Source organism: Primulina huaijiensis, unplaced genomic scaffold (assembly GCF_012295235.1).
Source record: "Primulina huaijiensis isolate GDHJ02 unplaced genomic scaffold, ASM1229523v2 scaffold40239, whole genome shotgun sequence".
Classification (NCBI taxonomy): Eukaryota; Viridiplantae; Streptophyta; class Magnoliopsida; order Lamiales; family Gesneriaceae; genus Primulina; species Primulina huaijiensis.
Genome location: NW_027359504.1, coordinates 172228 through 200067, shown reverse-complemented (window position 1 = coordinate 200067; position 27840 = coordinate 172228). Strand labels below are relative to the sequence as shown.

Genomic DNA, 27840 nt, shown 5'->3' with positions numbered 1-27840 from the left:
AAATGGAAAAATCACATAAATTCTAAAAGCACGATTCAAAACATTCAAAAGTTTTCGTTACACAAGCTGATTAAATATTTGGCCTCAAATGACTTCATGAATCAAGATTATTGTAGTGCATTCTAGAAACCTTTGTTTTCTATATATTCTTTATCATGTTTTCCTTGATGATCCTTCTCATTATTTTCCCCGAAGGCGATTTCGGGATAGAGTCCACAAACTGAAGCACCCTCACTCGTTTGTAGCCGGCCACATTGGATGAAACGTAGTTCATTATATCCTCTTCACTTTCTTTTGCTTTCGAGTTTAATACGACGGATGCAGCTGGTATCTCTCCGGATTCTTCGTCAGGTAACCTGAATTAGAATCATTTTGTAATGGTCAATATATCCGTTTCTAGACAGTAATTTAAAGATTCTGTTGATATTACCCCACTACAGCAGCATCTTCAACTGAAGGGTGTGTTAGAAGGATGGCCTCTAATTCAGCTGGAGCAACCTGCCAAGTAAAAAGCGTTGGTCAGAAGATTTTCATGTTTTTCAATGCTGCCAGCCTAGCCTGCCTTTGAAATTTTTTGTTGAGAAGTGTGGTATATTTTCGCCGAGCTCATACTTGGCACAATGATCCGAACATGACGTTTGACTGACACTATTTAAAATATTACAGTTATACCTGGAAACCTTTGTATTTGATCAACTCTTTGATTCGATCCACAAGGAAAACGTCCCCATCATCGTCGATGTAGCCTATATCTCCAGTATGAAGCCACCCGTCTTTGTCAATGGTGAGAGTGGTTTCATATTCATTCTTGTAGTATCCTGAAATTATTTTTCCATATATTGTAAAGTTACAATACAAGAAACTATAAAAGTTATTATGTATTATCGGTCCTTTTGCTTGGTTAGTTCACCTTTCATCACGCACTGGCTTCGCACACAGATTTCTCCTGGTGTTTTCTTGGGAAGTGAGTGACCTGTTTCGGGATCGATGAATTTCACTTCCAAATTTGGAAGAATGAATCCTACTGAATTCCTCTTTGCAATTCCATGTCCCTTGTTTGGATCCCCATGAGTCAGTGTAATGCAGCTATGCTCGGTCATTCCATATGCCTAAAATCATATATAAGAGACAAATAATCAAGATTTCTGGGATTTTGATGACAGATTTTGGGATGACTTTACCTCTTGGACTTCAACACCAGGAAACTTCTTTTCAAATTCTTTAAGAATTTCTGGAGCGAGGGGAGCTGCAGCAGTCATGATGGACCTAAGCTTGAGTTTACTAAGATCAAATTCATCCACGATAGGGTTCTTGACCAATCCCAGAATAATGGGTGGGACAATAGGCGCAAACGTGACCTCTTGTGTGATCAGTGCATTAAGAAATGTTCGGAGCTCGTACCGACGCATCAATACAACTTTTCCTTTGTTCCTTATGGTGGCACAGCAAATTCCAGTTAGGCCATATATGTGAAAAAATGGTATTAGGCCTAGTATGGTGATCTGACCAATTAGTTCAGGGCCAACGCTGAATAGGGATGAGCAGAGGTTAGCCACCAGGTTTCGGTGTGTTAACATCACACCCTTTGACAATCCAGTGGTGCCTGATAATAAGAAAAGAAAAGAAACATGATCATTTTTATATTGGAAAGATCTCAGGTTTGGTTTGAACTATGTTGGACCAGTGACCAACCCAAGTTTAAGTCTCTTGAGAAACTTATTACCTGATGAGAATGGAAGGGCACATAGATCAGTCTGTTCCACTTTTTCATCAATAGTATCAGTATTAGCCTTGTCTGCTGCCTCAAGCAGTTCATCCCAGTATATAGTTCCATCCACACGGTCTTCGCCTTGTATTATAATGGGCAATCCCAAATCCTTTACCTGTGTGTACAAAAATTCAGCTGGCAAATTGATCAGTATACATATGATGATCCAACATAAAATCAATTTTAACGGTGTCAGACCTTGTGATAGGTTAATCCATCTGTTACGATAAGCTTTGCATCAGCAGCCTCAACTTGCTTCTGTATTTCTGATGCATGAGCACTGGGGTTCGCACCAGAAAAAACGCCCCCTGCAGCCATGATTCCAAGTGCAATGATAGCATACTCTGCCACATTGGGGAGGAGCACCAACACGACTCTGCCTTTCCTCAGCCCGAGTGACCTAATAGCCTTGGAGAATCTCTTGATATCTCTGCTCACTTCCCTGTAAGTGTAGCCTTTCCCAGTAACTGCATCCACAACTGCGATCTTGTCCAGATATAAGTCCATATTCGAAAGCACAAACTCAGGCAGCGTAATGTCATCCGGAACAGAAACTGGTTGGCATTTGCTTCGGAAAATAATTTCATCTTCTGCCAAGTTCTTGGCATCGGTTCCCATGGTTGGTTTATTTTCTTAAGTCTGCATGAATTGGTTTTTTTGAATTTATAGGAGATGGATTGTATACGAATATATCAGTTCTTTGTCACATTGGAGACATGAACTGGATTAGTATGAATTTAGGTGGAGGCAGATAAAGGCAAAACCATGGGGGGGTTTGACAGGTGAGAGTTTGTTGGATCATGTTCGAGGCAAATGGCTTACATTATTTTCAGAAAACTAGCCTTTTCTCATCTCCCGCACAATATGATTCGAATCCCAATCCCCACCACTTCGGTTTCAGCAAGTTGAGCATAGACTAGCTTGGAATTTGGGTAATGAAATTTTTTAGAAACACTACGTTTATTGAGTGAAATGCAAGTAGTTAAATTTCATAGACTTGAGCATCGAAATTCCATTTTGCCAACAAGAATCAAAATCTCGAAAATCTTTTTGATTGTTTGCAATATCTAAAAAACGTTATTTTTGCTTTTTATTTAAAAAATAAGCTTTGTTTCTTAAACTAGTATTCGGAGTTAAAATTTGCTTAATTTAATTGAAATCTAAAAACATTTAAAATATTAATTTTATTTCTACAAAAGTTATTATTGTAAAACAAAAAATAATATTAACATTAGAGTTATCAAATGGACCGACCAGCAATCAAACGGGGCGAACCCATCGGAGAACCCCGCCCCGCCCTACCACGCCACGGGTTAGACCGGCTAACCAGCCAAAAATTAAAATATATATATATGAAAACAACACTAATAATATTTCAAACAAACAAAATAACAATTTCACACAATAACAAATAATAAATGTGAATAAAATAATTCATAAAAAAATTTAATATTATATTTTGTATAAAAATCATAATATGAATAACATATAAAAATTTAATTATAAAAAAATAATAATGTAAGATATTAAAAACTAGCTTTAATTTCCAAAAAAAAAAAACCATATAAAAATACATTGATGCAACAATTCACAAAAAATTAATGAAAAATTATAAATTTTATTTTTTACAAAAATTGGCCAAGTCCGACCCGCCACAATTTGTGGCCCGTTTGGACTGGCTCATTTAAGTTCTCCTTTAAACTGGCCACTAAAATCATAACGCAACCCGTCATTTTTTTAAGATAAGACAAGTTGACCCGACGACTTCACATGTTTTGATGACTCTAACTAAAATCACATACTTATCAAACACTATTCACTTTTGATTTTCTAAATTTATTTGTGTTTTCAAACACTTGACTATTTTTTATTTTTCTTCGTAATTTTTAAATTTAATTACTCAATTAGAAAAATGTTTGAAAAACTATTATACTCGTTAATACACTCTTAATCTAAGAGTCGAGTTCCATTTTCTATTATGGCGATAATTGAATACTTATAATGGGTCTTAAAAGCAAAAACCAAATACTCCGATGGAGTGTGAAAAACAACCAAGGCTCGTAACAAGATACACAATATAGCAAGTAATATATGAGAGAGGCGAATAATTTGATCCGATAGGTGTGCAAACAAAGACAAAATAAATACTCATCAAGAGAAAACATTCAAAATGGTACATCTCAAATCAACTGTTGAAAATTTATTTGTGCGAACTACAAGTACCTATTTTCTTCTTCAATCAAAAGCCAATAAGCTAAAAAAAAAATTGGATGGCATGAGAAGAAAAATGGCTGCACGCTATCTTTATTCCGTCCATGGAATCCTTCATTTAAATGTTGAATTATGTTTTGTCAATATGATAAAAGTACCAATGGTCACAGCTTAATTTATTCCATTAGCCGGAAATGATACAAAAGCGAGCAAATGTAGGTGTCCAAAATCAAGATAATTAAAGCGACCATCACGGGTGTGTGGTTCTTGCTTGTCAAATGCCAGAAAACTGGGTTTGTTTTGCAAAGATTAGGAACCTAATATCGGAGCCAGTAGGTCCTGCGCCTGAACCAATTGTAGTCAGGTAAGCTCTGGATGGGACCCATCGCAGTTATCGCGACATCCTGCATAGATGTAGAAATAATTTAGATGATACAGATTATAAATATCACGAGTCGAGGTGTTGCAGCACTTCAGAATCTTAGAACCCATCTTACTCTATCAAATATAAACCGGTTTGCAACACGTTTGACAGTGCTGGCATCTACAGAATCTATCCTGGCAAACAATTCGGCATAGGGAATCCTCCTACCATATGTAAGCAGCTGCAACCATAATGAAAAAAGGTTAAAAGCCACAAGATAACTTCTTCAAAAGAACAGTGCCAAGTTAGTAATTTACAGCAAGTATAAAAAATTGTCGAATTATCGATAAATATGATTCTGAATAAATTAATTCACTCAAATTTCACGGAAAAAAGGATAATTTGAGGTACAAGTATAAACTGAAGCTTACCGCTTAAGGCTATCAGTACATATTAGCATAACACTCATTACCAACTAATGATACAACAATTTCAATCATGTGCATGAAGAATATCCTATGCCCGAGGTTTGCACGACATACTGGCAAAGATGAATAATAAACTAGTATTTCTAAGTTTTTGTCTGGAAATTCCAGCAAAATTCAGAAGAAGCTTAATTGAAGTTGAATAATTAAAGGAAACAAAATGTATACTTGCAATAATTGGCTACACATGCTTTATTCCAGTAAAATATCAGATTCTTAAAAGCCAACTATATACCTGACGTCCAATATCTTCAGCAACTGGACTGGTTCCATCAATGTGAAGCAACAGAGAAGATTTCAACTGCACATCACAAACATCGATGATTAACAATAAGCATGGATAAAACAAACACACAACAAAGACAAGAACTTCAGGTTAACAGAACCCCAATATGCTTATACCAAAATAGATTTGACGTAAATCCAACAGGGTAGTTAGTTACTCCTAACAAAATCCCAGGAAAATGTAAACATGATATATTTACTTTAAAATACCTGGTTACGAGCGCGAATAACATCAGCTTCTGATACTCGATAACATAGCTTGGTGACCTCATACATAATTGCATAGGCCAAATCATCCAAACAATCAGGCTGCAAACAGAACGCAGAAGTAAAAAATAGTAAGTAGACTAAGTACAGTTCCTGAACAAAAAAACCAACCACCCAAGATGAAAAATAAAATAAAAATGTATTTCTTTGGCGAAACATGCAAGGAAATGAAATTCCAAGGTGTAGAGGTAAAGGCAGGACTGAATGAAAGGAGGGTTAACTTGAACAGAGAAATAGCCAACAACTATACTACTATAGTAAGAAAAACTGATGAAGCGAGATTTAATGCTCTAGTATCTAATAATTCAATTAAAAAAATTATCCTGCCCCACAACTGGGGTGCCCACCTTAGCAATAGCATAAACACCAAATAAACCAGTGTCTTTGTAATTGGTATTGAAAGCCATCATGCTCTCTGCTATTTCATTGATACCAACCCTCTGTGCAAGCTCAGAACTACAATCAAAGTTGAACATATTTCATGAATGCAGATGGTGAATATAAAAAACGATATACAGTGAAGTTAGATAGTTTTAGATACTATGTAGCAAACACTGACCCCATATGCTTCCCACCTCCAGCATTTTTGTTCCAAGAACCCAACATTGATTGCATGACCATTAAAGCAACGGAATCTGGATCGGTCCAAGAAGCCCCTTCAAAAGCAACTGCAAATTGGGCAAGAGGCATGTCATCATCCAGCATCCTGATCTACACATTCCCAATGTCAGACACCAAAATGAAGTTACTGGCCATGAAAAGTATCAAGCACAATTACTTAACATGATTCAAGTATTCAAACACGATAAGCATACCTCTGACCCCGTGAATATTGCAGGTTCCCTCGCAACTAACTCAGAAGATGTTGTTGGATCTGTTGACAACTTAGTAAATAATTTCTTCACTTGCTCAACTATATCTTCATGCTTAACAGCACCAGCAGCCGAAACTATCTATAATGGATGCAAATAAGAAAAGGAGTGATAAAAATTCAGTACAGAGAAAAATATCATTCCAGAAAATTGGGAAAAGTGCGATGGAGAAAAGGCAATTTGTTCATATAAGTACCAATCTGGGAGCAGTGTAGTGGGTCAATATGTAGTTTTTAAGATGTTCCTTGCCAATAGTTTTGATATTTTCAGCAGGCCCAAGTATTGTTCTGCTCAAAGGTGTGTACTGGAAAGCAGTGGCGTGTAGATGATCAAATATAACTTCTTCTGTTTGCCCTTCAACCTGTGATCAGTTGATAATGTACACCAGTCAGTTTAGTGAATCTAAATTACATACAGTTTATAAAAGAAAGGGAAGAACTACAATAAACTCAAATGCAACAGAAATCGATAGTCCAACAAATAGCATTTTAAACAATCTGACAGAAGTACAAAGTAAGTCATAATAATCACATGTTTGATAAAAACACCATATGATTTGCCATCACCACAACCCCAAAGACAAAGCAGTTGAACATAACAAATCAAACTAAATTATCAGCACTATTAAAAAAAAAAAAAAAGTCCGAGTCAGATGAAACTTCTGAATATTTAAAAATTGGAACCCGAAGGAAAATTTAAACTTGAAGGAAATTTAAAACAAAAAAATTGATGCACTTGATAGATATCAATATCTTTCATTATGGCAAATGAGTATCCATCAAGAATGTTATTAATACAAATCTTGTCACGCCCTGCAAATATATTCTTGCGATCTCGATCAAAACCTAAGAAAGGCCATTATAAGTCTTGCGTGCCTAATAGTTAGACAGCCCTTCTTTTTCGTACTGCCGGATAACCGGAATTAAAACCTAAGAAGAGCCACCATATATCCGGCATGCCTAACAGTTCAGCTTTCGTTGAGAAAGGTGGTAGCTTCTCGTAGATCACTTAAGCTTTCGCTGAGAGGACTGATCTTTGCTTGAACCTAGCCAGAAAGGCTGGTTTAAGTAAAGAAACCATTCACGGATTGGAGTTACTAAAAAACTATGCAACTATTTATAGCCAAGATTAATGGAATGCATACATAGAGCAGGAAGAAGATATAGAAAGAAATAAAGATTCCGTCATCATAAAACCACTATCTTTGTTTTCCAAGAGCAAAAAGCAACCAAAAGGAAGCAACCAAGAAATCGACTCAATACAAACAAACACAACACAATTCGGTACCTCCTCCATCTCGCGTAGGATGACATCGCGCTCCCGGATAATCCTCTTTTCATCGAACCTCGAATTCTGCAGAATATCAGCTAAAATATCCAGCGCTCGCGGCACATCTTTATCTATCACTTTCGCGTAATAAGTAGTCTGCTCTCTCGAAGTGTAAGCATTCAAATGGCCACCCATATTCTCGATCTCTTCCTCCAATTCCCTCGCATTCCTCCTCTCTGTCCCCTTAAATATCATATGCTCCAAAAAATGAGCGGTCCCATTAGACTCATCGCTCTCGAATCTCGACCCGGCATCGATGAAAACCCCAACAGTCGCCGTTTTCGAGGAGAGCGACGACTCGGTCGCAATTCTCAGGCCGTTGGGGAGTGTCGTGACCCGGGTGAGTGGAGCGGAGAGAATTTCGGTATGAGAATCTACGGTTGGGTGAGGTGAGTTGTATTGAAGGAAGCGGTGATCGGGCTCTTCAACTTTCTTGAGCTTTTCTTTGACGGATTCAGCTAATCGGTCATAATTCATGGCGGTTGGAGGCGGAGGGGAAGGGAGGGATGGGGCAGAGTATGAAGCGGCGACGGCGGCCGTAGAAAGAGGACGGAGGGAGTCGAATGCATGGCTAGGCTTCCGCACGCGGCGAGTGAGGTTTAACATGCGGCGGATCGTCATGGCCTCCGCAATTCCTAGGGTTTGATGGGACGTGAACGAGAAATGTAATGGCGAACAACGGGGCTCGAAGTCAGGATCAAATTAAAAAAATAATGATAGAAATATGGTATAGCAGGGGAAAAAATTATATCTACACACATAAATAAATTTTGATATAATTTTTTTGTATATATAATAAATTTTGTGTGAAATATTATAAAGTTAAAGTAATATTATAATTAATATTTGAGATTGCATTTTATTATATCGTATTTTATTTAATTAGAAAATAGGTAAAAATTTGTGTGAGACGGTCTCACGAGTCTTATTTTGTGAGACAGATCTCTTATTTGGGTTATCCATAAAAAAATATTACTTTTTATGCTAAGAGTATTATTTTTTATTGTGCATGTCTCACAGATAAAGATTTGTGAGACCGTCTCACAAGAGACCTACTCTAAAAAATAAAGCAAAAACTTGTGTGATACGGTCTCACGGGTCGTATTTTGTGATACGGATCTCTTACTTTGGCCATACATGAAAAAGTATTATTTTTTTTGCTAAAAGTATTACTTTTACCCGTCTCACGAAGATAAATATTCGTGAGACCGTATCATAAGAGACCTACTCAAAAAATAATTGGTAAGTCATAAGAGAGCATAGGGTGCTATTGCTTGATATATGTATGGTATAGATATCATTAAAAAAAAAAACATTTGTCTGATATAATCGAACCAAAATCAATCAAGGTAGAAAAATAATGGGCCATATGAACGATGTTGGGCCGGTTTGCAAACATGCATGAGCTCAATGATAAGCCGGGCCTCCATTTAATAAATCTCACGCAAACCCTCATTCTGCGAACATCTTTCACGAGGGACTGGAGCTCCGCTAATCGTCATTTTTCGCAAAACTGAGATCGTGGTCTGCGTGAGATTTGAGATCTTCAGTTATGTCGACTGCGAAGACTGTCAAAGATGTCTCCCCTCACGAGTTCGTCAAGGCGTACGCCGCTCATCTCAAGCGCTCCGGAAAGGTACGACTCTTAGTATTCAGATTTTTATCACGATTGGAGATTATATAAGTGTGGTGTTTTGTGAAAGTTTTGTACTTTTTAAGTGAATTGCCATTTCCCTCCGAGTTGGTGATTTTGATTCTGAAGCATGTTTGAGCCCTCTCTGCGTTGTTTTTTTTCCTCTTCTCCTGCTTTGCCTTTTTGCTCCTGGCTGCGTGTATCGGTTTTTGGTTGAATGTATCCCTTGCCCATTGTTTCCTGTGTTGAAAAACGATGGTAAATATATTAGGACTTCTGTTTTATGAGATGCATCGTTATGGGGTCATAAAGTTGAAGATAATTTAAGAACACAGAAAAAACGAGAACTCCATGTTTATTTTCCTTTTGATTTTTGTAAAAATAGATGGAGCTTCCTGAGTGGACTGATATTGTGAAAACTGGTGTGCTGAAAGAGCTTGCTCCATATGATCCTGACTGGTACTACATCAGGGCTGGTAAACTGCTCTTTCTTTTCTTTTTCTATTTGTGTATTGTGTATGCGTACGTGTACCTGTTCTTCATAATCATTTGGTTTCTAGATTTGGTAATTTCTGACACTCGTTCGACAACTTTTTTAACGTTATCTGTTTTTGGTTTCTTGTTTGTGAAAAAGGACTTATTGTCTTGATTTGGATGTTATTGAAGTTTTGATTTTTTGTACCAGTTATCTGCTTCGGATTGTTGTGTTTGAAATATAATTTAATTTAATGGATTATACAGCTTCCATGGCTAGGAAGATTTATTTGAGGGGAGGTATTGGCGTGGGTGCTTTCCGGAGAATTTATGGTGGGAGCAAGAGGAATGGGAGTCGTCCCCCTCATTTTTGCAAAAGCAGTGGGTCCATTGCTCGTAACATACTTCAACAGTTGCAAGTAATGGGCATTGTCGAGATGGAACCAAGGGGGTAAGTTTTTTAAATTATTTGTTATGGTAACTTAGATTTTGACACATTTGGTGCACTGCTATGTCGACAAATGTTTTATGGAACAATCTTTTGGATCAGGATTCAGTTGCATGCAACTTTGTTTTGAACTTTCAACATTGTTTTGAACTTTCTAATGTTATTTTCTTGTTTGGTGGGTGTCCTTGTGTAACAGCGGAAGAAGAATCACTTCTAATGGACAAAGGGATCTTGATCAAGTAGCTGGAAGGATTGCTGTCGTTGCACCATAAGTTATTCTAGTGTGAAAGCATGTGTCCTATCCGTTGAGAGTTTTGTCTGAAGTTTTCGAACATTTTTTTGTTGCAAATTTCTCCATGTGGTTATCTTCTTATTTTTAAGATGCACTCTGGAAATTTGTTTTACATTTTATGATAGTTAATTACTTCTGGATATGGTGTGCCTGTTATGCTTTTTTCCCCTTAATGAATTGGTTCTAAATTTTTTATTTACGTGGGAAGGCGTTTACTACTCCACTGGAATGGTTTGCTTGATGAATGATGACTTCTCTAAATTTAGTTTGGTTGATTTATGCTAACTTAAAAAAATTCTATTATATGCTAACAAAACAAAATACATTTTGAAAGTGAGCTTCTAATCGGTTTCAGTGTGTGTAAAAGTTATAATTTTTTATCGGTGTAACGAAATTAGAAAAATTGTGTGTCCGCATTTAAAGGGTTGAGCCTTGTCGTAAATTTTTTACTGTCATGGTGTCTCCACGCTGCCTATTAACTCAGTTGCCCGTCCCTATTCATGAAATGAAAAAATATGAAATAGAGGAATGGATGATTATAATCGTTCCAGCTATTCATGTAATCTGTTTGCTAAATTGAGTGTTTGAGACCTTTTATTGCCGCAGATACATGTTCCAACTTTCCAAGAAAACAAATGAGATGTACACAAACATAAAGAATTAGATTCAATGATTACTTCGTGCCATGAGATATACACAAATGTAAAGAATAACATTACATTTCTGCTTGGATCAAAACTGACAGTCGACCATTCACCCTTCGTATTCGCTGCAATTGTTGTCCCAGGACACGCAGCACTTGATCTTCTTCTGTTGGGGTACGTGGAACTTTGGTTCCCTGGGTATGGTCGGCTGCTTCGTAGACCTGCATAAACATTTGGCATTGCTCATCCTAATTTTATCAAGAGCGATCAATATTTGTCATTTTTTTAGCTTAGAAGAAAATAAGTTACTGTATAACGTCTTTTAGTAAGATATTCATTGCGTCGCTCATACGCTGTTTAGATATTTGATACGTAGCTCACACTGATTCGGACATTCGTGTTGTATTTTAGTTTAGCAACAAACAAATCAAGTTGAATCCAATGTGACAAAGCGTAGTATATGAGGCTACCTTCTGGGGATGAATGGTCTATCAAAATATGGCATAGGTTGAGCCTTTGGAACAATCTCTTTTCTCAGTCTTCTGATTTCCTCCTCTTCGGCAAGCTGCAAAAGAGAAGGTGTCAAATTAAGGATAACCTCTGTCACTGCAGTCCTTTGACTCGAACATTTTTTTCATGAATTCTTTACCTTCAGCTGTCTCTCCCTTTCCATCCTGTATTCTTCAATTTCACTCATTTTCTTGGCAACCTTCACGGATAAATGTAAACACGGTGAGCAACAATCTGTCAACTTGATTAGAAACAAAATGAACTTATATAAGACAACACAAGAAGATTTTGGACCAATTATGGAATTTAATCACAGTTAGACCTGATAGTCATCTGTGATCGTTATGTTTCTAATAAAAGTGTCAACGGGTTTGTCGATAGTGAAGAACCTGAAGGTTAAGGCTATGTTTTTACCTGATGATCAAATTCAGCCCGCTCCTCTGCCCTTATATCACTATGCAAGACCAGATTCACGGGCCTCGTATTTTCTTTAGCTGGAGGCTTCACCAAACACTGATAAGAAAGAAATTAATGCTATCAACTCTTCACTCAAATAGACACATTAACAACAATGGAACACATAAATTATAAAATATACAGTGGTGTAAACTGACATATTATAAAATATACAGTGGTGTAAACTGACATGCCAGCTTGCACCCAAAAATTAATTCACACGAGCTATAAATCGGTGATCACGAAAATTTGAAAGCCTTGGTACTACGGAAAAAAAAGACAAGTCAAAATTATGAAATAAAATAAAGGTGGCATAAAGTTTAGTACAAGAGAAAACCTAAATTCCTATGAAAAAATGCTTCACTCAGGGAGCAAAAGTTACCTCTGGTTCATCTGTGGTCCAAGGAAGACCTTGAGCAATAGGTATTCGCAATTTTTTCTCTTCTTCCATCATTTGTTGCAACTTCTTCGTGAATTCTTCTTCCTTGCATTTTCCTCTTTGCTAAAGTATAAACAAATGCTAGAATTAGCGTTATTTGTAAAGATACAGATAGAATGAAGCACCAAAAAAAACCCATGTATGCATTTGTATAGTAGTTTTAACTAACTGAACTATGGCACCAAAATTAACAAATCACTTTCAGGCCCAGATAAAAGTGGAATTAAGAGGAAGAGTGTGGCCACAATCCACTCGTCAAGTGACTTGGTTTGATTAAAGGGAAATATGCTTCGGCCGGAAAGTGTGAGGTCAAGCATCTGTCGTTTTCTAATCGTAAAACCGAGTACTTAATCTTTACAAGAAGCTGTAGTTACTGACAATTATGCAACTCAAATATTTAATCATGCATAAGCTTAAGAGTAAATCACTTCCCTAGTAGGGACAATTATTTCTACGGAAAAGAATATATATCCTTCAATTCTCATATTTTTTATTTGGCTAGCAAAGAATTTGTGTTACTCAACATGGTGCCAATATGTGCTGATGCAAACATCTTCTTCCTCCCGTCACTATGAACTCAATCCACCCAAGAACATGTCGGTTCACTTATCTGTTAGTTTGACAGTGGAAAAGCAGAACCACCACCGACCTGCCCTTGATCACTTCATTTTCGTAAAAGAAAAACTATAGGAGGATAATAAGCTTTTTAAGGATATCCACATAATAGTCAATTGTTGTGTGTCATTTTATGATTATTTTGCAATTTTAGCAAATCAATCCAGTAAATACCTGCATAAGCATGACGAAAAATTCTAAATTCCCTGCCAAATATCTGTCATTGACGAAAAACCAGTGTTTCTAGGGAGATCCACCTTATGATGGATTTCAATAATCTCTCCACGAAGAACACTCACTGTTAATATACTTAACTGGGAATGGCCAGGCCAGAGCACGGTGTTGAGAATGATTTCTTTTATAGAAGGACGATATCAGTTTATTATCATTCTAAAATGTACAGCTTGATCGGTGTATGTCAACTTTCCCAACACCAAAGCTATGCTGAGATGAGAAATTGTTTGACTTAAACTCAGCTACGAGAATCACGCATACAATAAAAAAGTTGCCGGTATGCAAACTTTACAACCAGAACTGTAAGATGGGAAGGACAAGATTTGTTACAAACCTCAGTTCTGAGCATGAAGGGCTTTTGAGAGGTTGGTTTGAGCTGTTTTCTCTTACAATGTCTTCTAGAAAAGGTTACTGATGATTCGGCACTCTGAAGAAGTAAAATGTATGTAAGATCACCTATATTGTCTAAATGAATCATCTCTAAAAATAGACATATGAATAAAAGTTCTCACTCGCCGCCTGCTTGTTCTACCATCCGCAGAAGTCCTGACTGAAATGCTAATGCTTCAGAAGGACACGAAACAAAATTCAGAACCAAAACAAGAAAAGCAAAATTTCAAAATATTTAGTTGTGCAAATTTTTATAACGGTAGCTTGACTACTGACCTTCCTTGGCTGCTGTCTAGCGAATAAGATCGATTGGAATCTAAACCTAAGCTCTCTGATGTAAGGAGAAGGTCTGATGGACTGAACAGAGAGAATGGAATCTCCGTTTTAGAAAACTTAGGAGGTTGTTGAAGTCCATTCAACTCCCATTTTAGCCCCTTATTTTCGTCCTTCACTTCTTCCACTTCTTTTTCCTTCAAATCATTTGAATTTGGAATCAATTTGAATTTTTCAAATGCCTTCACCAAATGCATCACCCTTCCAGATCCTGGCTTTGGCACACTCGCCATTCTTGTTTCTTCCAACAACCTATCACTGCTCATCTTCAACCCGGATTCGCCCTCTTCCCCACCATTTTCAGATGAAGCGTCATTTCCCTGTATTTTCCCTTCATTGATGATACCGGAGTCTTGACCAATGGGGTTTATTTGTATCTGCGCCTTCACAGTTTCATCATCATACACTTTTAGCTTCTCAAACTCAACATCATTATCTATTTCCCCCCGATTCCTAAAAAACTCCTCCTGAGAAGCCCTCAAATTCTGATGGGCCACACACAGGCACTTGATGGTCTTCTTACACTTCTGACAAACCACAGCGGAGGTCGAAGAGTTCGATTCCTCATTTCGAGATTTCTTCTTTGCTATCACGAACTTCCTACCACGAATCTTGCTCTTCAGCAGAGGGGAAGCCATTTGGTTAGGGTTGGGGCTTCTGGTAAAATCCTTTCTGGCACTCTTTTCAGAGTTAATAACTGATGGAGAATTGGAGGGCTTCAAGTTAGGGCTCGACAAATTTGGATTGAAATTCTCCGAACATTTTTTGGAACCGTCAGTTTTGGGCAGATTTGAGCGGATGGATTTCTCTTTCCCAGGAGTAACCATTGCAGCAGCGGTCTTCGAACTCGAATCCATGGCCAAATTCCTGGAGAAAGAAAGGAAGCGGAGCGATTCAGTATGAAAAATCTCGCGAATTTAGATTTTTGCTATATGAATTTGTTGAGTTTTATTGATTGATTGAAACAGGGAACTGAGGGGAGGAAAAAGAGAACGTTGAGCTTTGGACGCTCGAAATGTAACGGCTAGTTTCCATGTGCTGGGTTCTACTCCGTTGGATTCATTCACAGGATTTTAGATCGTCAGATTCGGGAATAATGGAATTCAGATGAATCGATATTGATGAAAATAGCAGAAAAGACCGCACGGCAGTTCAATTTTTGTGCAAACATTTTTATATAAAAATAAGAGTAGTACATTGAAAATAATTCCATAACATAAATTATAATTCCAAAAATACACCTACCATTTCAATATCAAAACGAATAATTTTTATTTTAAAAAAGCATAATATCTTTTCTAATTTTTTTCGAACCACTCACATCTCATACCATTGCGTCGCTAATTATCGCTAGTTATGTTGATGCTTAATACATGTTGTGGATGACATAATACTTTTGTTGTCATAAATATGTTTTTTTATATAAGTGATAAATAAAGTTTTAAAAGTGTAAGAAGTGTAGTTAAGAATGGTTTTAATGACTTGTATCCCACAATTTGTTAAAACGCCTAAACCGAAATATTATTATCAAAATGTTGACTTGCCTAGAGAACATAGAAATACGACACAATTTTTCCAATCAATGATGGATCTGATCTTGAAAGAAACTTATCTTGGTTACATTTGAAATACACCGCAGTTTTTTCGATCAAATATGATTATCCAAATCAAAATCAGCAACTTAAACTCAGTCTTAAATAACTTCCGTAAAACATTTTTCGAGTATCTTCATTGAATGTTTTATTTGACTTGGTAGCATTGCATGAAAATCCATCTTGTTGAAAATCAAGCTGACAAAATTAAATTTAGATGGCCTCAAATATCTTCTTAATCATAATAATCAACCTTCAATCAATTTCTGAATTGCGTATGTTTGTTAAAAAATCCCTTTCTCAATCATCTAATCAATATTAAAAATATTGAATTCTTCTTTTTTTTGAATAATTTATTTTTATAGTATGTAATTCTTTTTTTAACAGGCATTGCAATAAATTTTTGCCCAACCCATGTTGTCCAAAGATAATATATTAGCAATTTGGCATTTATATTTATATTTTGTTTTATTTTTCTGTTTTAATGGCAAATTTAATAATAATAATAATAATAATAATAACAATAATAATAATAATATTATTATTATTAATATTAAGACGTTCTCACATTATACTTACTCTTTCTCTTTTCATTTATTTTTCCGATTTCCGATCCAAAGAATTCAGAAGGAAATCAAGTCCCTGCAATTAATTAAGAGGCGAAATTTTGGGGCAGAATTTATTGTTTGATTTGATTCGTGTAATTTAAATCGTTGGCATTCATTCATGTGTGTTTATTGGCAGAAAAGTTGTTATTGTGTGCATGAAGATTGAGGAATCGAATCGAGTTGTGGAGAGACAATCTTAGGGCTTGGGATTTATACGGATCATTGAAGATTCCAATGCGGTGGATGCACCGCGGTAGGGGAATCAGGATCGTTGAATAGCTGCTGTGGCAGATCTGATGGTGAGGAGTTCATTATCGTTTTCGCAGAATTGTTTGGACCTGTGTTTTTGTTTTAGGGAGGTGATTATTAGCTGCAATAGTGGTGGCGACGGTGGTGAAAGAGATTATTTGTTGAAGTATAGGAGGGCAAAAGGGGAAAAGAGGAGGAGGAGAGTGGCGGCGGAGGAAGATGCAGCTGCACTTCTCACCTAGCATGAGAAGTATAACGATATCATCGAGCGGCAGCGGAGGAAATGTCAATGGAGGAGTCGGAGATTTGATGAAGATCAAGGTCGCAGCTCGCCACATTCCGTACCGCACTCTCTTCCATACGATTTTGATTCTTGCTTTTTTGTTGCCTTTTGTCTTCATTCTCACCGCGGTCGTCACCCTCGAAGGTGTCAACAAGTGCTCCTCAATCGGTACTTTCATGCATCTTGCCTACAAACCCCGATGCAAAACTTTGTTTTCATGATAATTTATGCCATGATGTTTGTTAGATCTTTAGACATTTTTTTCCATAAACTCTGCTGATTGGATTTGAGGATTTCTTTAGGGCGACTGATTTTTGGATTTTGGTTCCTTTCAATTTTGTAACTTGTACACGATTATGTGTGTTTACTACGTGGTATCTTCTGCCCCTTTATTTATTGAAATCAAATAGCAATAAGAAAATAAACTACTGGTGAAAATTTTCAAATTCAACCTTAACAGCATCAGACATGCTTTTCTTTCTGAAGATTCTGATTTTATTTTCGCACTATAAGCTGTGCCAATGGCTTGTGATATCCTGATTTATGTAGATCTTTTTTCCCTTGCTCTGTGCACTGGCGTCTCTATTACTTTTTTCTGTGCTAGGATAAGATTGACCATATATTATTGAAGATTAGGTCTAAAGTGTAAGTTTCGGAATTGGCTTATGGCTAAATATTGCAAACGACCATTAAATTATCAAAAAAGTGAGTTTTGACAAGTAGATATTGGTGCACTCATATCTAGTCTCGTGCCTGTAGTAAATCTATCGTGGTCTCTATATCACTTTCTTAATGCATAGAAGTATACATAGTTGACCACAACCTATGTGGAGTAGATGAATGAAACTATTGAATTGGTAATTCTCTGATCATTAGGTATAAATCATGTAAACAAAAGTTCTTATGTAGAACTCACCAGGAAGATCTTTTACCTCAAGGCTTCTTTATGTTCTTCCTATTTTTCCACTTGGAACCATAATTTATTTTTCCGTGGTCATTATTTTCTCCAACGGGTCATCACACCTCATCACCTTACGGAATTATTTTTGTGCTTGTCAACTTGCTCTCATAAGTGACTGAAAGAAACTGGTGCCATGTTCCCTCCTCAGCATGTCTCAATGTGTAACTGTACTGGAAATGTTGTATGCTTTGAGATAGAAAGAGGTGGTAATTTAACTTCCATGCTATGAAGATTTGCTGCCTTGTTGGATCTTTACTTTATCTTTTGGATTCCCTTTCAGTGGAACCCCTTACGTTATTTTTAGTTTTGTTTCCACTTTGGGCCCTGAGTACTGATCGAGCGTTGTGGTGTAGTTTTCTACTATAATGTTGATTATTAAATTGGTGACTGTAAGGAAGATGGAAAAAAACAGTGACTGACAGAATTGTGGTGCAGTTTTCTACTATAATGTTGATTATTAAATTGGTGACTGTAAGAAAGATGAAAGAAAATAGTGACTGACTGGTATAAATCTGGTTGTGAGTATCATCATTTTATCATCAGCATGTGTCAATCCTTAATCTTGCCTTTTTCATCTTCTTTCTTTATAAATGGGCTTTTTTTAAGATGCCAAAGTTTTAATATTTGTTTATGTATAATTATATATACATGAAGTTGAATCATCTATGAAAGCTATGGCTTCAAATTTTGTTTTATACTGTTTCACTTTTTCAGATTGTTTAGGACGGCGTTTGGGCCCAAAGCTTCTGGGCAGAAACGATGATTCTGGGGTAAACGTCTTTTTGTTCTTTCTTTGAATTCTTATGCATAGTATTTTTATTTTCATATATGACGGTTTAACTACAGTACGTCTTTATGCTGGTGATTCTCTTTTTATAGCAATGCTGAAAATTCGTTATTGTTGTTGTTATGACAGAGGATGGTCAAGGACTTTGTTAAGATCCTGAATCAAGCGAACTCTGAAAAAGTCCCTGATGGTCTGAAGCTTCCAGAATCTTTTAGTCAACTTGTTTCTGAAATGAAAAACAACAAGCACAGTTCAAAAGAGTTTGCTTTGATTTTGAAAGGAATGGTAGGTGTTTCTGACTGTTGTCTGTCTTAATTTACCAAATTTTATATTGCTGTGTTTATTTTCATCACACTCATGTCCTTCATTATTATGGAACGTGATGTTTTTTGCTATACGATACCAGATTACAAATTCTTATTCATGTTACCTCAGAATGCCCTTCTTTATGTGTTTCTATCTTCATACCCAAAGTACCATGCACCCATACTTTGTGTTAATCTCCTTCAAGGTTTTGTTTCACATAAAAAAATATTATTTAATGGTGCTCCACTATCTTGTTTAAATAGAAGTTTGTATTCACTATACTGGCTTTTAAGATGTGGTTCACTTTTATTCATTCTTCCTGTTTAATCAGCCCCATAGAGGGATAGTTTTTTTTTTTTCAAATATATTTTTGAGTTATCATTGTAAGTAGTTCAAATAAAACTTTGGCGATTATCTGACAATCTGAGATGATTAAAATCTTCACATGGTGCTTTTTAAGTGCACATGTTATGGATTTCCTACGCGAGGCTAATCTTGTAATGTGGAATTTGTGTTATCCACTAACAGATGGAGAGATATGAAAGGGAGATAAGAGAGTCCAAGTTCGCAGAGCTAATGCATAAACACTTTGCAGCCAGTGCAATTCCTAAGGGCATTCACTGCCTTTCGTTGAGGCTGACAGATGAATATTCTTCCAATGCTCATGCACGAAAACAGTTACCTTCTCCAGAGTTACTTCCTTTGCTTTCCGACAACTCCTATCATCACTTTGTGTTATCCACAGACAACATTCTCGCCGCTGCGGTTGTCGTCACGTCTGCTGTCCAGTCATCTGTGAACCCAGAAAGGATTGTTTTTCATGTCATAACTGACAAAAAAACATATGCTGGCATGCATTCATGGTTTGCCCTAAATCCTGTGTCTCCAGCTATAGTTGAAGTAAAAGGTGTTCATCAATTTGATTGGTTAACGAGAGAGAATGTCCCAGTTCTTGAAGCTGTGGAGAACCATAATGGGATTCGGAATTACTACCATGGGAATCACATTACTGGGGCCAATCTTAGTGATACCACCCCGCGATCATTTGCCTCTAAATTACAAGCTAGAAGTCCAAAGTATATTTCATTGCTCAACCATCTTCGCATATACCTTCCAGAGGTGATTATTTTGCTATTGAATAAGTACAAGTGCTCTAACTCATTACATAATTTTAAAACTAGGAAACAATCTTGTGATATTGAGAGGGAAGTATACCATGCCACCATCTGACGTGGCTAGCATTTTTACCATTCCCTCGAAAAAATTACTATCTGCCTCCGTGTGTTGAAAGTGACATTTAATCTGGTCATTATGTGGGTGCGGAAATCAAAGCTTTACTGGATGCAAAAGTTTTGCGAATTAATCATATATAAGCAGATAGAGTCAATTAATTTAGTCATCAAATTTCCCTTGAAGTTGACCTGCCTCTCCATGGAGCCTGGCCCTTTTTTTATCTTTTCGTGGGTTTCTGTCAATTAAATACATAACCAATTTTAGCAGTCCTCTCATACTTGTTACAGCACGAACTGGAACTTGGTTTATCATTGATTGTCTGGCATTACCTTTCACCTTGCATTTGGCTTTTTCTGTTTCAAGGCTGAGATAATGTTGCCCTATATCTTGCAGCTATTCCCAAACCTTGACAAGGTTGTGTTCTTAGATGATGATGTTGTGATTCAATTCGATTTATCTCCTCTCTGGGACATCAACCTCAGTGGAAAAGTTAATGGAGCTGTTGAAACCTGTAAAGGTGAAGATGAGTGGGTCATGTCTAAGCATTTTAGGAACTATTTCAACTTCTCTCATCCACTAATCGCTAGGAATTTGAATCCTGATGAATGTGCATGGGCGTATGGAATGAATATATTTGACTTGCGTTTGTGGCGGAAGACAAATATCAGAGATACTTATCATACCTGGCTCAAGGAGGTCACTAAAATTTCCCTTTCATATATTTGTTGGGGCATTTGCCTTATTATGTTTTGTAGGGCTGTGTACTGAATTTTTTGTTTATTTATACACATGGAAGGCCCATCATCACTATGGTCAGAATTTTAGATTTTGTATGCATTTATTAACTTTACTGTCATTAATCCATAACTAACTACAAATGGATATGTATGTTCTACTATTGAGTCAGGCCTTGTTTTTTGCCATGTTTCATATAGCTCGTGATAAGCTTTGATGTGGTTTCATATGTTTTTATTTTGTGCCATTTCACCTCCATTGTACATGAAGGCACTCATTATGTTTCATTAATGTACTATGCTTAATGTAGGAATCATATGACGATTTTGATATGATGCTTGTATTTTCCTTCACTGGGTTCGCTGTTATTGCAGAATCTGAAGTCAAACCTAACATTATGGAAACTTGGAACTCTCCCCCCTGCTTTAATTGCGTTTAGGGGTCATGTTCACCCAATTGATCCTTCCTGGCACATGCTTGGGTTGGGTTATCAAAACAAAACCGACGTTGAAAAGGTGAAAAAGGCGGCAGTTATTCACTACAATGGCCAGTCAAAACCATGGTTGGAGATTGGTTTTGAGCATCTTCGCCCATTTTGGACCAAGTACGTTAACTACTCGAACGAATTTGTCAGAAATTGCCACATTTTGGAGTAGTTATCAACCAACGAAGTGTGCGCCAGTGAAAACGGTTTGATAATATATATGGATCATTGTTGGCGTTTGTGAGGTATATAAATTTGTTGCTATTCGGTTGAGCAAGAATGAAAAACTTGTCTGTTCATAGCGGAGAACAAAATCTTGATTTGCATTTGTGCTCAAAGGCCGATGAAGGGAAACTGTTTGCGATATTGGGATTCTACTTCCTTCTAGTTTTTATTAGACGAGTACATTATTTTGACCTCCATGATGGCGAAACCCCTATGCCTGCTCAGAAGGGTACAACAGCATATCTTCTTGATGATGCATGGAAGGATAGAGCTAATGTGCAGATCCTACGTGAGGTTCCCACCCTGGCCCATTGGCCGTGGAGACGATTCTTTTCTTTTAATTTTGTATTTGTTTTGTTTTATATTCAGATTTTGTTGCCAGTTCCCAATTTTTACGACATTCATCATTGTGGTGATTATAGTCGGTCATCATCAGGTTGTCAAGAGTCGGGGAGAATATCATAGGCTATTTGTTGCTATTTGTTATGTATCATTCGTGCGAAACAAAATAGATATGCAGATGATTCTTTAATCAAATTCTATGATCTGATATTCACTGTGGCTTTTGTTCTGGCCTTGTGGGCTGGTTACGTAATTAGATTAGTGATTTACAAACTCGTTAGATAATACACAACATTCATCTACGTAAGCAGAACATGAAATCATGCCCCGGATCATTCTCCAAATCTGATACATGTTTTAAGATCACGCAACGGTACAAAAAGGTAAAAGTATGTGGAAACTTAAACACCACTGAGAGGAAGAAAAAGATTCCAAGGCAGTATAGTTGATGGTGTTCGGAACTTGATCAACAGAGTTAAGTCTTGATGAATAGCCTCCAAAATCTGGATCACACATCTCTTCATAGCATTGGCCAATTTTCAAGAGTACATATGAATCAACATGTTCCTAGCAAATAAAATACATCACATCAAGCTAATAGGAGGAATAGAGTAAAACAAATTCATTTGAGCGGATCAAACAATGGTACTATATAGTACCTGGTTTATGGTACCATTCACTCCTCTGACGGTTCATCTGTATCCGATAAGGGCAAGAGGGTACAAATCCCAAGAACATGCCCGTTAAGGCACACATAATACTCGATGCTTTCTTCATAAGCACCCAATCGACAAGTAGCACTCGGTGGTATCATATTAGCAGCCAGCATGTTCCACAGCTTAGCCTTACAATAGGGACATACCTCCGTTGGATGAAGAGGAGCAACCCTCTGAATCAGCATCTTCCTAACCTTCGATGCCGCAAAGGATTTAAATATCCCACGAAAAAAACCAATGTCCCCTTCGTCCCCTTGGTCTAGATGTTCGCAAGGATCCGAGACATATAAAACATCTGTCCGACATTGTGGTAATAGGAAGCTCTTTCCCGATGTCCTTGAGAATCGTGTTCTGTAAACAAAGTGGCCAGGGATTTGGATATTATTGAACAAACCATCTTCTTTACACCCGAAACAGTACACAAGTAGCTTGCCAAGTGCCCTCCAGTTACCATCCACACTATGGCTTCCACTAGACTGCAAATCAAGCATCATTTTAGGGGCTCGTGTCTTACAGAACTCTTTCCAAAGAACACGTTTAGCTAGATCATCAAACCATTTGCAAGCACAAGAAAGTGCGGCAATCAATTTTGGGTTCCAATTCAAATGATTGAAAACTAGGAATATGACTTCTTCGCTGAGATGCCCTTTCGTGCAAACACAACTTGATGAATGTAAGCATCGCAATTGCTTTGTGAGATTCATAGTCCTCTCCTGGTAATAGACAGAAACATTGAAGAGATCTCAGCATAGAAAATTGGAACGCAAAAACAAGTGATAAAACATACAAACTTCCATCGGTAGGATCACCTCATTCCACAAGTATAAACACCAAGAGAACATGATTGATAAAGCCTCATACAACAGAAGATACATCTTAAATACAAAAGAAGGAGTTGGAGGATATCATAGGTGATGGGGAAACCACAACGAAAATTGAAATGCTGTGTTTATTTTTCTAAAAAATTCCCTCCCCAAGAAATCCTGAGTTTTCCCTTGAACTTATGTGCGACTAATAAATAAACATCTGGGATTGGTAAAAGGCCTTCCTTGAAACACTGCAAGTAAATCATGAAGCAAGATCCAACACGATGAAAGTCCCACCTCTTCAGAATTTATCGCCAATGAATGTGACACACACAACTTTTAGAGTAAGTTAGTCCCAAACATTATCCACTCAGACGAAAAGGTGCACACATGGCAGCAAACACACTCAAAGAACAAAAGTGGACATAACAATCTTTCTATTGATTAATACCAGATGCGTGCATATAGCAGTAAAAATATAAGAATTGGAAATTTCCCTCAAGAGTCACAATGCTTAATACATAACCAACCATAAACCAGAAAATAACATCCAATCACACTCCATAACGTGCGACCAGCAGTTAAAGAAAATGTTGGTAACAAAATAAGCGTCAACAAAATGGTGAGAAATTTCACATAGGAAAATTTGTAATTTGTAAAAGGCATCCACGAAAGCTCTAAAACAAAATTACCCACAAGTGAGTTTGTAATAGTTGAGAAATAACACATTCACCTAATTAAAGAGAGATTTAAGAGAACCTCCATATATTGCAGTATGATTCAGCACCCAATCACACACCTAAGCCATATAAAAACCGAAACCCACTTCGAGTTTCGGAGAATCACGATGAAAATCACTAAAAAAACCATCCCAAAAAGTGTAGAAATCGCAAAACACGCAATGCTCACAAACTTCTTTGTCTAAAAACAAGACCTTGATTTAAAGAAAATTTATTCAATTAATCAACTGGATCATACAATCACGACCACAAATCCAAACCTCAGCTGGAAATCAAACTAGTTTCAGCAACTGTCCCCAAATCTCAGCTGCATGGACAAGAAACCAAGATTTTAGGGATTTGCATGTAATGGAATCTGAGACATCACCAATCGACACGCGCGATTCACGAAGCGATCCAAATTTTGACCATTTCAAGACACGATTTCAGCCAAGAAAGGAAAAAAAATACATCAAATTTGTGGTCCAAAAGTAGCGTAGAGATTTTACAAGTAGAGTATCGAGTCAAGAAGGGGCTTTGAAGTAACTAACTATCTAGAACACAAGAAAATATAAAAAATTCCTGAATTTTGTGGATGATATTCGTCGTAAATGATAACCTTGGCACGTTGTCACTTGGAGTAAAAAACAACAGGCGAATGATTTTAAATTTGTTCATGGAAATTGGTGTTCTTCCTCGATTTGTCTTCGATGCAAGTCTAATGATCCAAGGGACCACATGTTTTCATCGCTGTATATCTAAGGATCCAATATTATACATGTTTTTTAATACGATGAAACGCGTGACTTCACCAGAACAAAAACGCGTGAGTGTTGAATCGAATGAAACAGTTTTCTCCTCTTACATAACTGGAATTTTAGAAAAGTGGCAGTGTAGTGGGTCGGTCGCCCTTCAATGTGTGAGCTCAAGAAAATATCGAAGATTTAGGGTGTCTAATTCAATCTTGAAATTTTAATTATTTTTATTGATTTTTGTAGAATTTAAAAATCTAGATATATTGAATATAGATTTTTATAAACTCTATAAAATATTAATGTTATCCAAATTAGATTTTTCTAGAGTTTTAAAAAGTCTAGTAATATTTAAACTTGACTTTTTAAAAATCTATAGGTATCCAATATTTCCATAGATTTACAATGATTCTAATATAATTCTTTATGTAAAAACCTTAAAACTCTAAGGACAACTATAGAAACTCAAAAATTGTCTTCTACTCACCATAGAGATTTTAGTAGACTTTTAATCGAATAAAATATCTTTCTCACCCATATATCTCTCTTCCTCATTCAAAGACGATGCTTTTCTCCTCTCTAAAGACAAGTCCAGGGTTCCTCGAATTTTAGAGAAATGATTGAATTAAGCCAATGTTTGTTGATTTTTCGGAAGGTAAAGTATCAGTTGACGCAGACACCTGATATAAAACAAGAACACGATTTTGTGCATTCGTGTGGTGGGAACTTTCAATTTCAGAAAAGTTCACAAAAGGCACTATAAACAAGCTATGAAACAAAACTCCATCCTAATACGTTTTGCAGAATGTCCTCGAGATTATCACTACAGATATAATTTATAACTTAAGAAAACAATAACAATATAAAAAAGATTCCCTAACGAGCACAAGCTAAAAATTCCAGCTCTAAAAATATCATAGAAAAAAAGACGGGGGCATCCATTTTTGTTCATATCTCATTATTATTTATTATCTCATGTATCACTATTTTGTAATATTAAATTTTATTGTTTTTAATTAACAAAAAAAGAGGGAGAAGTTGAAGAAATTAGACACGATATGAATATAATTTATTAATAACCGTCTAATAATAATCAATTGAATTGGAAAATATTATTATACTTAAGTAATTATATTTTATTCAAATTTAGTAACTTTTTAATGTTTAATATATATAGAATTCATCAGTAGTGTATATAATTTTACTTTTCAAACGATAATAAGAAAAATCTTAAAATATAAATATATGGTGAAAACAAATTCAAATATTCTATTAATAGCTTCGAATTTTAGCAAATGTAATTCTGAAAAAATGAGGTGATGATGATTATGACGATACATGACACTCAAGATAATTTAGAGCGGTGATATTTTTTTTCCTTTTTCTGAGATAGAATAGTGCTATTTCAATTGTTAATTTAAGGAAATGAATCTCCATTTAATAAAATTGTTGGAAATGAAGTTTTCTTAGTTCCGTGCTTTAAGCAAATATATCTTGGACATAGAAGGGGTCAGGGATGACAACTTTCTCCACGGGTTTGAGGCCCCGCGGGGAAAAACCGAAATGGGGATGGGATCCCCGATGTTTTCGGGTTTGAGTATTTTTTAAAATCTCCAAAGTGGTTTGTGCCGGATTGCACAATTTTCTTCAAAAGAAGTGTTGATCTGATAAATTTTCAATTGAACCAGATAATGAAGTTCCACAAAATTCAACAGAACAAGTTTATGAGGATAACAACTTTGATCAAATATTTGACACTGAAAAACAACAACGAGCAAATGCAAATATATAGAGGGATACTATAACAAATCGAATGTGGAATGACGTTGTTCATATTGACAATAACGAACCTTAGATTTTTTTCATAAAAAACTGCATAAAATTATATTTCATAATGTTTTGATTATTTATTTATTTATATTGATTAAATTTTTATATATGCTTATAAATTAAAAATTTATTGATTAATTATTTATGCATGTTGAATAGCCATGGGGATTGAAAATTTGATTTTGTTAAATTGAACTGTAGTTTTTTTCATGTATTAAACACATTTACTTTTTAAATAAGTAAATTTATTTCAAAGTGAAGATGTTATTTATGNTATATATATAAGTACAAAATTTGTACCATTTAAAAAAATTTGCTAATATCTATCAAAATCTTGCAAAAAATCTATAAAAGTTCATGAAATTCTATTTACAAATATGTGAGATTCTATCAAAGTCATTGAAAGTCATTAAATCTCTACATTGAATACACCACACTTAGTAGCATTGAATGAACCGACATTTTTAGGGATACATTTATATTTCTATAAACGTGACATTTTTCATTTCTTTTCTTTTCTTTCCATAAATTTTTTACTCCAATGTTGTTTTAGCTATCGAGATTCAAAATTTGGGCCACGTTTTTGTACATGTAACCCAGATTTTGCATGGCATTTGGGGCAAATTTCATCCCATATAATGTGGTTATATTTTTTATGTGGAGGCCTAAATGATGGATGTAAGATGAAAACCAGCACAATATTTAGAAAATTATAAGCTTCAAATTATATTCAACTTCGATTCGAATTTTCGAAATGTTTCAAAAAAACTGCTCAAATTAAAGCTGGAGTTCGGCATGAACGTGCACTTTTTTTCTAATAATGAATTCATACATTGGAATGTTATATTAATTTAATTTTGATTAAGTTTTGTGTATGAGCAAGTATTCACCTTGTTCATTTGGTAATATCTGTTTGCCGTATTTCAATATTCTTTAATCTTTGACCTTCCTGACTTTTTTAACTTCTTATTTTTCTCATTTAATGTTTTCTTTTCAAGTATGACATCGTACAAGTATTAAAGTTTATTTTACTCACTTCTTGACTTGGGTTATGGTATTGATTTTATGGGCGAAATTGCACTATTGATTTAGAAGTGGTTAAAGTTTCCTCGCAAGATGTTATATACGTACAAAACAAGTATTTATCGATGAAAAAACTAAAG

General features: G+C 36.0%; 6 protein-coding genes across 11 annotated transcripts; 2 read left to right on the top strand and 4 right to left on the bottom strand.

Moving 5' to 3' along the window:
- Positions 1–35: 35 nt before the first annotated feature.
- Positions 36–2611, bottom strand: LOC140969147 (4-coumarate--CoA ligase-like 1). The gene is made up of 7 exons (XM_073430410.1): positions 1967–2611; positions 1724–1883; positions 1182–1603; positions 911–1109; positions 673–818; positions 431–498; positions 36–356 (listed from the first exon to the last, which is right to left on the bottom strand). The coding sequence occupies exons 1-7, from the start codon at positions 2384–2386 to the stop codon at positions 140–142; spliced, it is 1632 nt and encodes a 543-aa protein (XP_073286511.1). The 5' UTR covers positions 2387–2611; the 3' UTR covers positions 36–139.
- Positions 2612–3892: 1281 nt separating this feature from the next.
- LOC140969129 (probable mitochondrial-processing peptidase subunit beta, mitochondrial) lies at positions 3893–8276 on the bottom strand. Its single transcript, XM_073430384.1, has 9 exons — positions 7540–8276; positions 6449–6613; positions 6196–6333; positions 5940–6091; positions 5728–5836; positions 5324–5422; positions 5064–5129; positions 4477–4584; positions 3893–4383 (listed from the first exon to the last, which is right to left on the bottom strand). The coding sequence occupies exons 1-9, from the start codon at positions 8200–8202 to the stop codon at positions 4297–4299; spliced, it is 1587 nt and encodes a 528-aa protein (XP_073286485.1). The 5' UTR covers positions 8203–8276; the 3' UTR covers positions 3893–4296.
- Positions 8277–9020: 744 nt separating this feature from the next.
- On the top strand, positions 9021–10570 carry LOC140969132 (small ribosomal subunit protein eS19z). The gene is made up of 4 exons (XM_073430387.1): positions 9021–9217; positions 9600–9690; positions 9956–10139; positions 10333–10570. Exons 1-4 carry the CDS (start codon positions 9134–9136, stop codon positions 10406–10408), a joined length of 435 nt encoding a protein of 144 aa, XP_073286488.1. The 5' UTR covers positions 9021–9133; the 3' UTR covers positions 10409–10570.
- Positions 10571–10957: 387 nt separating this feature from the next.
- On the bottom strand, positions 10958–15095 carry LOC140969135 (microtubule-destabilizing protein 60-like). The gene is made up of 8 exons (XM_073430389.1): positions 13993–15095; positions 13839–13890; positions 13661–13753; positions 12421–12540; positions 11997–12095; positions 11722–11781; positions 11543–11637; positions 10958–11293 (listed from the first exon to the last, which is right to left on the bottom strand). Exons 1-8 carry the CDS (start codon positions 14904–14906, stop codon positions 11182–11184), a joined length of 1545 nt encoding a protein of 514 aa, XP_073286490.1. The 5' UTR covers positions 14907–15095; the 3' UTR covers positions 10958–11181.
- A 1133-nt stretch (positions 15096–16228) lies between these two features.
- Positions 16229–22049, top strand: LOC140969159 (probable galacturonosyltransferase 14). The gene is made up of 6 exons (XM_073430425.1): positions 16229–16949; positions 18457–18512; positions 18659–18814; positions 19364–19954; positions 20462–20764; positions 21178–22049. Exons 1-6 carry the CDS (start codon positions 16718–16720, stop codon positions 21457–21459), a joined length of 1620 nt encoding a protein of 539 aa, XP_073286526.1. The 5' UTR covers positions 16229–16717; the 3' UTR covers positions 21460–22049.
- An 82-nt stretch (positions 22050–22131) lies between these two features.
- Positions 22132–24877, bottom strand: LOC140969160 (EID1-like F-box protein 2). 6 transcript variants are annotated; one of them, XM_073430430.1, is made up of 3 exons: positions 24715–24877; positions 22514–23283; positions 22132–22421 (listed from the first exon to the last, which is right to left on the bottom strand). In XM_073430430.1, exon 2 carries the CDS (start codon positions 23272–23274, stop codon positions 22531–22533), a length of 744 nt encoding a protein of 247 aa, XP_073286531.1. In that variant the 5' UTR covers positions 23275–23283; positions 24715–24877; the 3' UTR covers positions 22132–22421; positions 22514–22530. The 6 variants fall into 6 exon arrangements, with proteins under 6 accessions (XP_073286531.1, XP_073286530.1, XP_073286529.1 ...); XM_073430429.1 differs by lacking the exon at positions 24715–24877 and adding an exon at positions 24311–24702; XM_073430428.1 differs by lacking the exon at positions 24715–24877 and adding an exon at positions 24355–24702.
- Between the last annotated feature and the right edge of the window lie 2963 nt (positions 24878–27840).

Excerpts from the sequence above, each read along its gene's own strand:
- LOC140969147 (XM_073430410.1), bottom strand. The coding sequence starts at position 2,386 with ATGGGAACCGATGCCAAGAACTTGGCAGAAGATGAAATTATTTTCCGA. Across the intron at positions 1,604-1,723 it reads TGCCCTTCCATTCTCATCAG|GCACCACTGGATTGTCAAAG; the intron begins GTAATAAGTTTC and ends TCTTATTATCAG. Across the intron at positions 499-672 it reads TCAAATACAAAGGTTTCCAG|GTTGCTCCAGCTGAATTAGA; the intron begins GTATAACTGTAA and ends TTTACTTGGCAG.
- LOC140969129 (XM_073430384.1), bottom strand. The coding sequence starts at position 8,202 with ATGACGATCCGCCGCATGTTAAACCTCACTCGCCGCGTGCGGAAGCCT. Across the intron at positions 6,334-6,448 it reads ACTACACTGCTCCCAGATTG|ATAGTTTCGGCTGCTGGTGC; the intron begins GTACTTATATGA and ends CATCCATTATAG. Across the intron at positions 5,423-5,727 it reads GTGTTTATGCTATTGCTAAG|CCTGATTGTTTGGATGATTT; the intron begins GTGGGCACCCCA and ends TTCTGTTTGCAG.
- LOC140969132 (XM_073430387.1), top strand. The coding sequence starts at position 9,134 with ATGTCGACTGCGAAGACTGTCAAAGATGTCTCCCCTCACGAGTTCGTC. Across the intron at positions 9,218-9,599 it reads ATCTCAAGCGCTCCGGAAAG|ATGGAGCTTCCTGAGTGGAC; the intron begins GTACGACTCTTA and ends TTGTAAAAATAG. Across the intron at positions 9,691-9,955 it reads CTGGTACTACATCAGGGCTG|CTTCCATGGCTAGGAAGATT; the intron begins GTAAACTGCTCT and ends TGGATTATACAG.
- LOC140969135 (XM_073430389.1), bottom strand. The coding sequence starts at position 14,906 with ATGGATTCGAGTTCGAAGACCGCTGCTGCAATGGTTACTCCTGGGAAA. Across the intron at positions 11,638-11,721 it reads AAAGGGAGAGACAGCTGAAG|CTTGCCGAAGAGGAGGAAAT; the intron begins GTAAAGAATTCA and ends TCTCTTTTGCAG. Across the intron at positions 11,294-11,542 it reads AGACCATTCATCCCCAGAAG|GTCTACGAAGCAGCCGACCA; the intron begins GTAGCCTCATAT and ends ATGTTTATGCAG.
- LOC140969159 (XM_073430425.1), top strand. The coding sequence starts at position 16,718 with ATGCAGCTGCACTTCTCACCTAGCATGAGAAGTATAACGATATCATCG. Across the intron at positions 18,513-18,658 it reads GCAGAAACGATGATTCTGGG|AGGATGGTCAAGGACTTTGT; the intron begins GTAAACGTCTTT and ends TTGTTATGACAG. Across the intron at positions 18,815-19,363 it reads CTTTGATTTTGAAAGGAATG|ATGGAGAGATATGAAAGGGA; the intron begins GTAGGTGTTTCT and ends ATCCACTAACAG.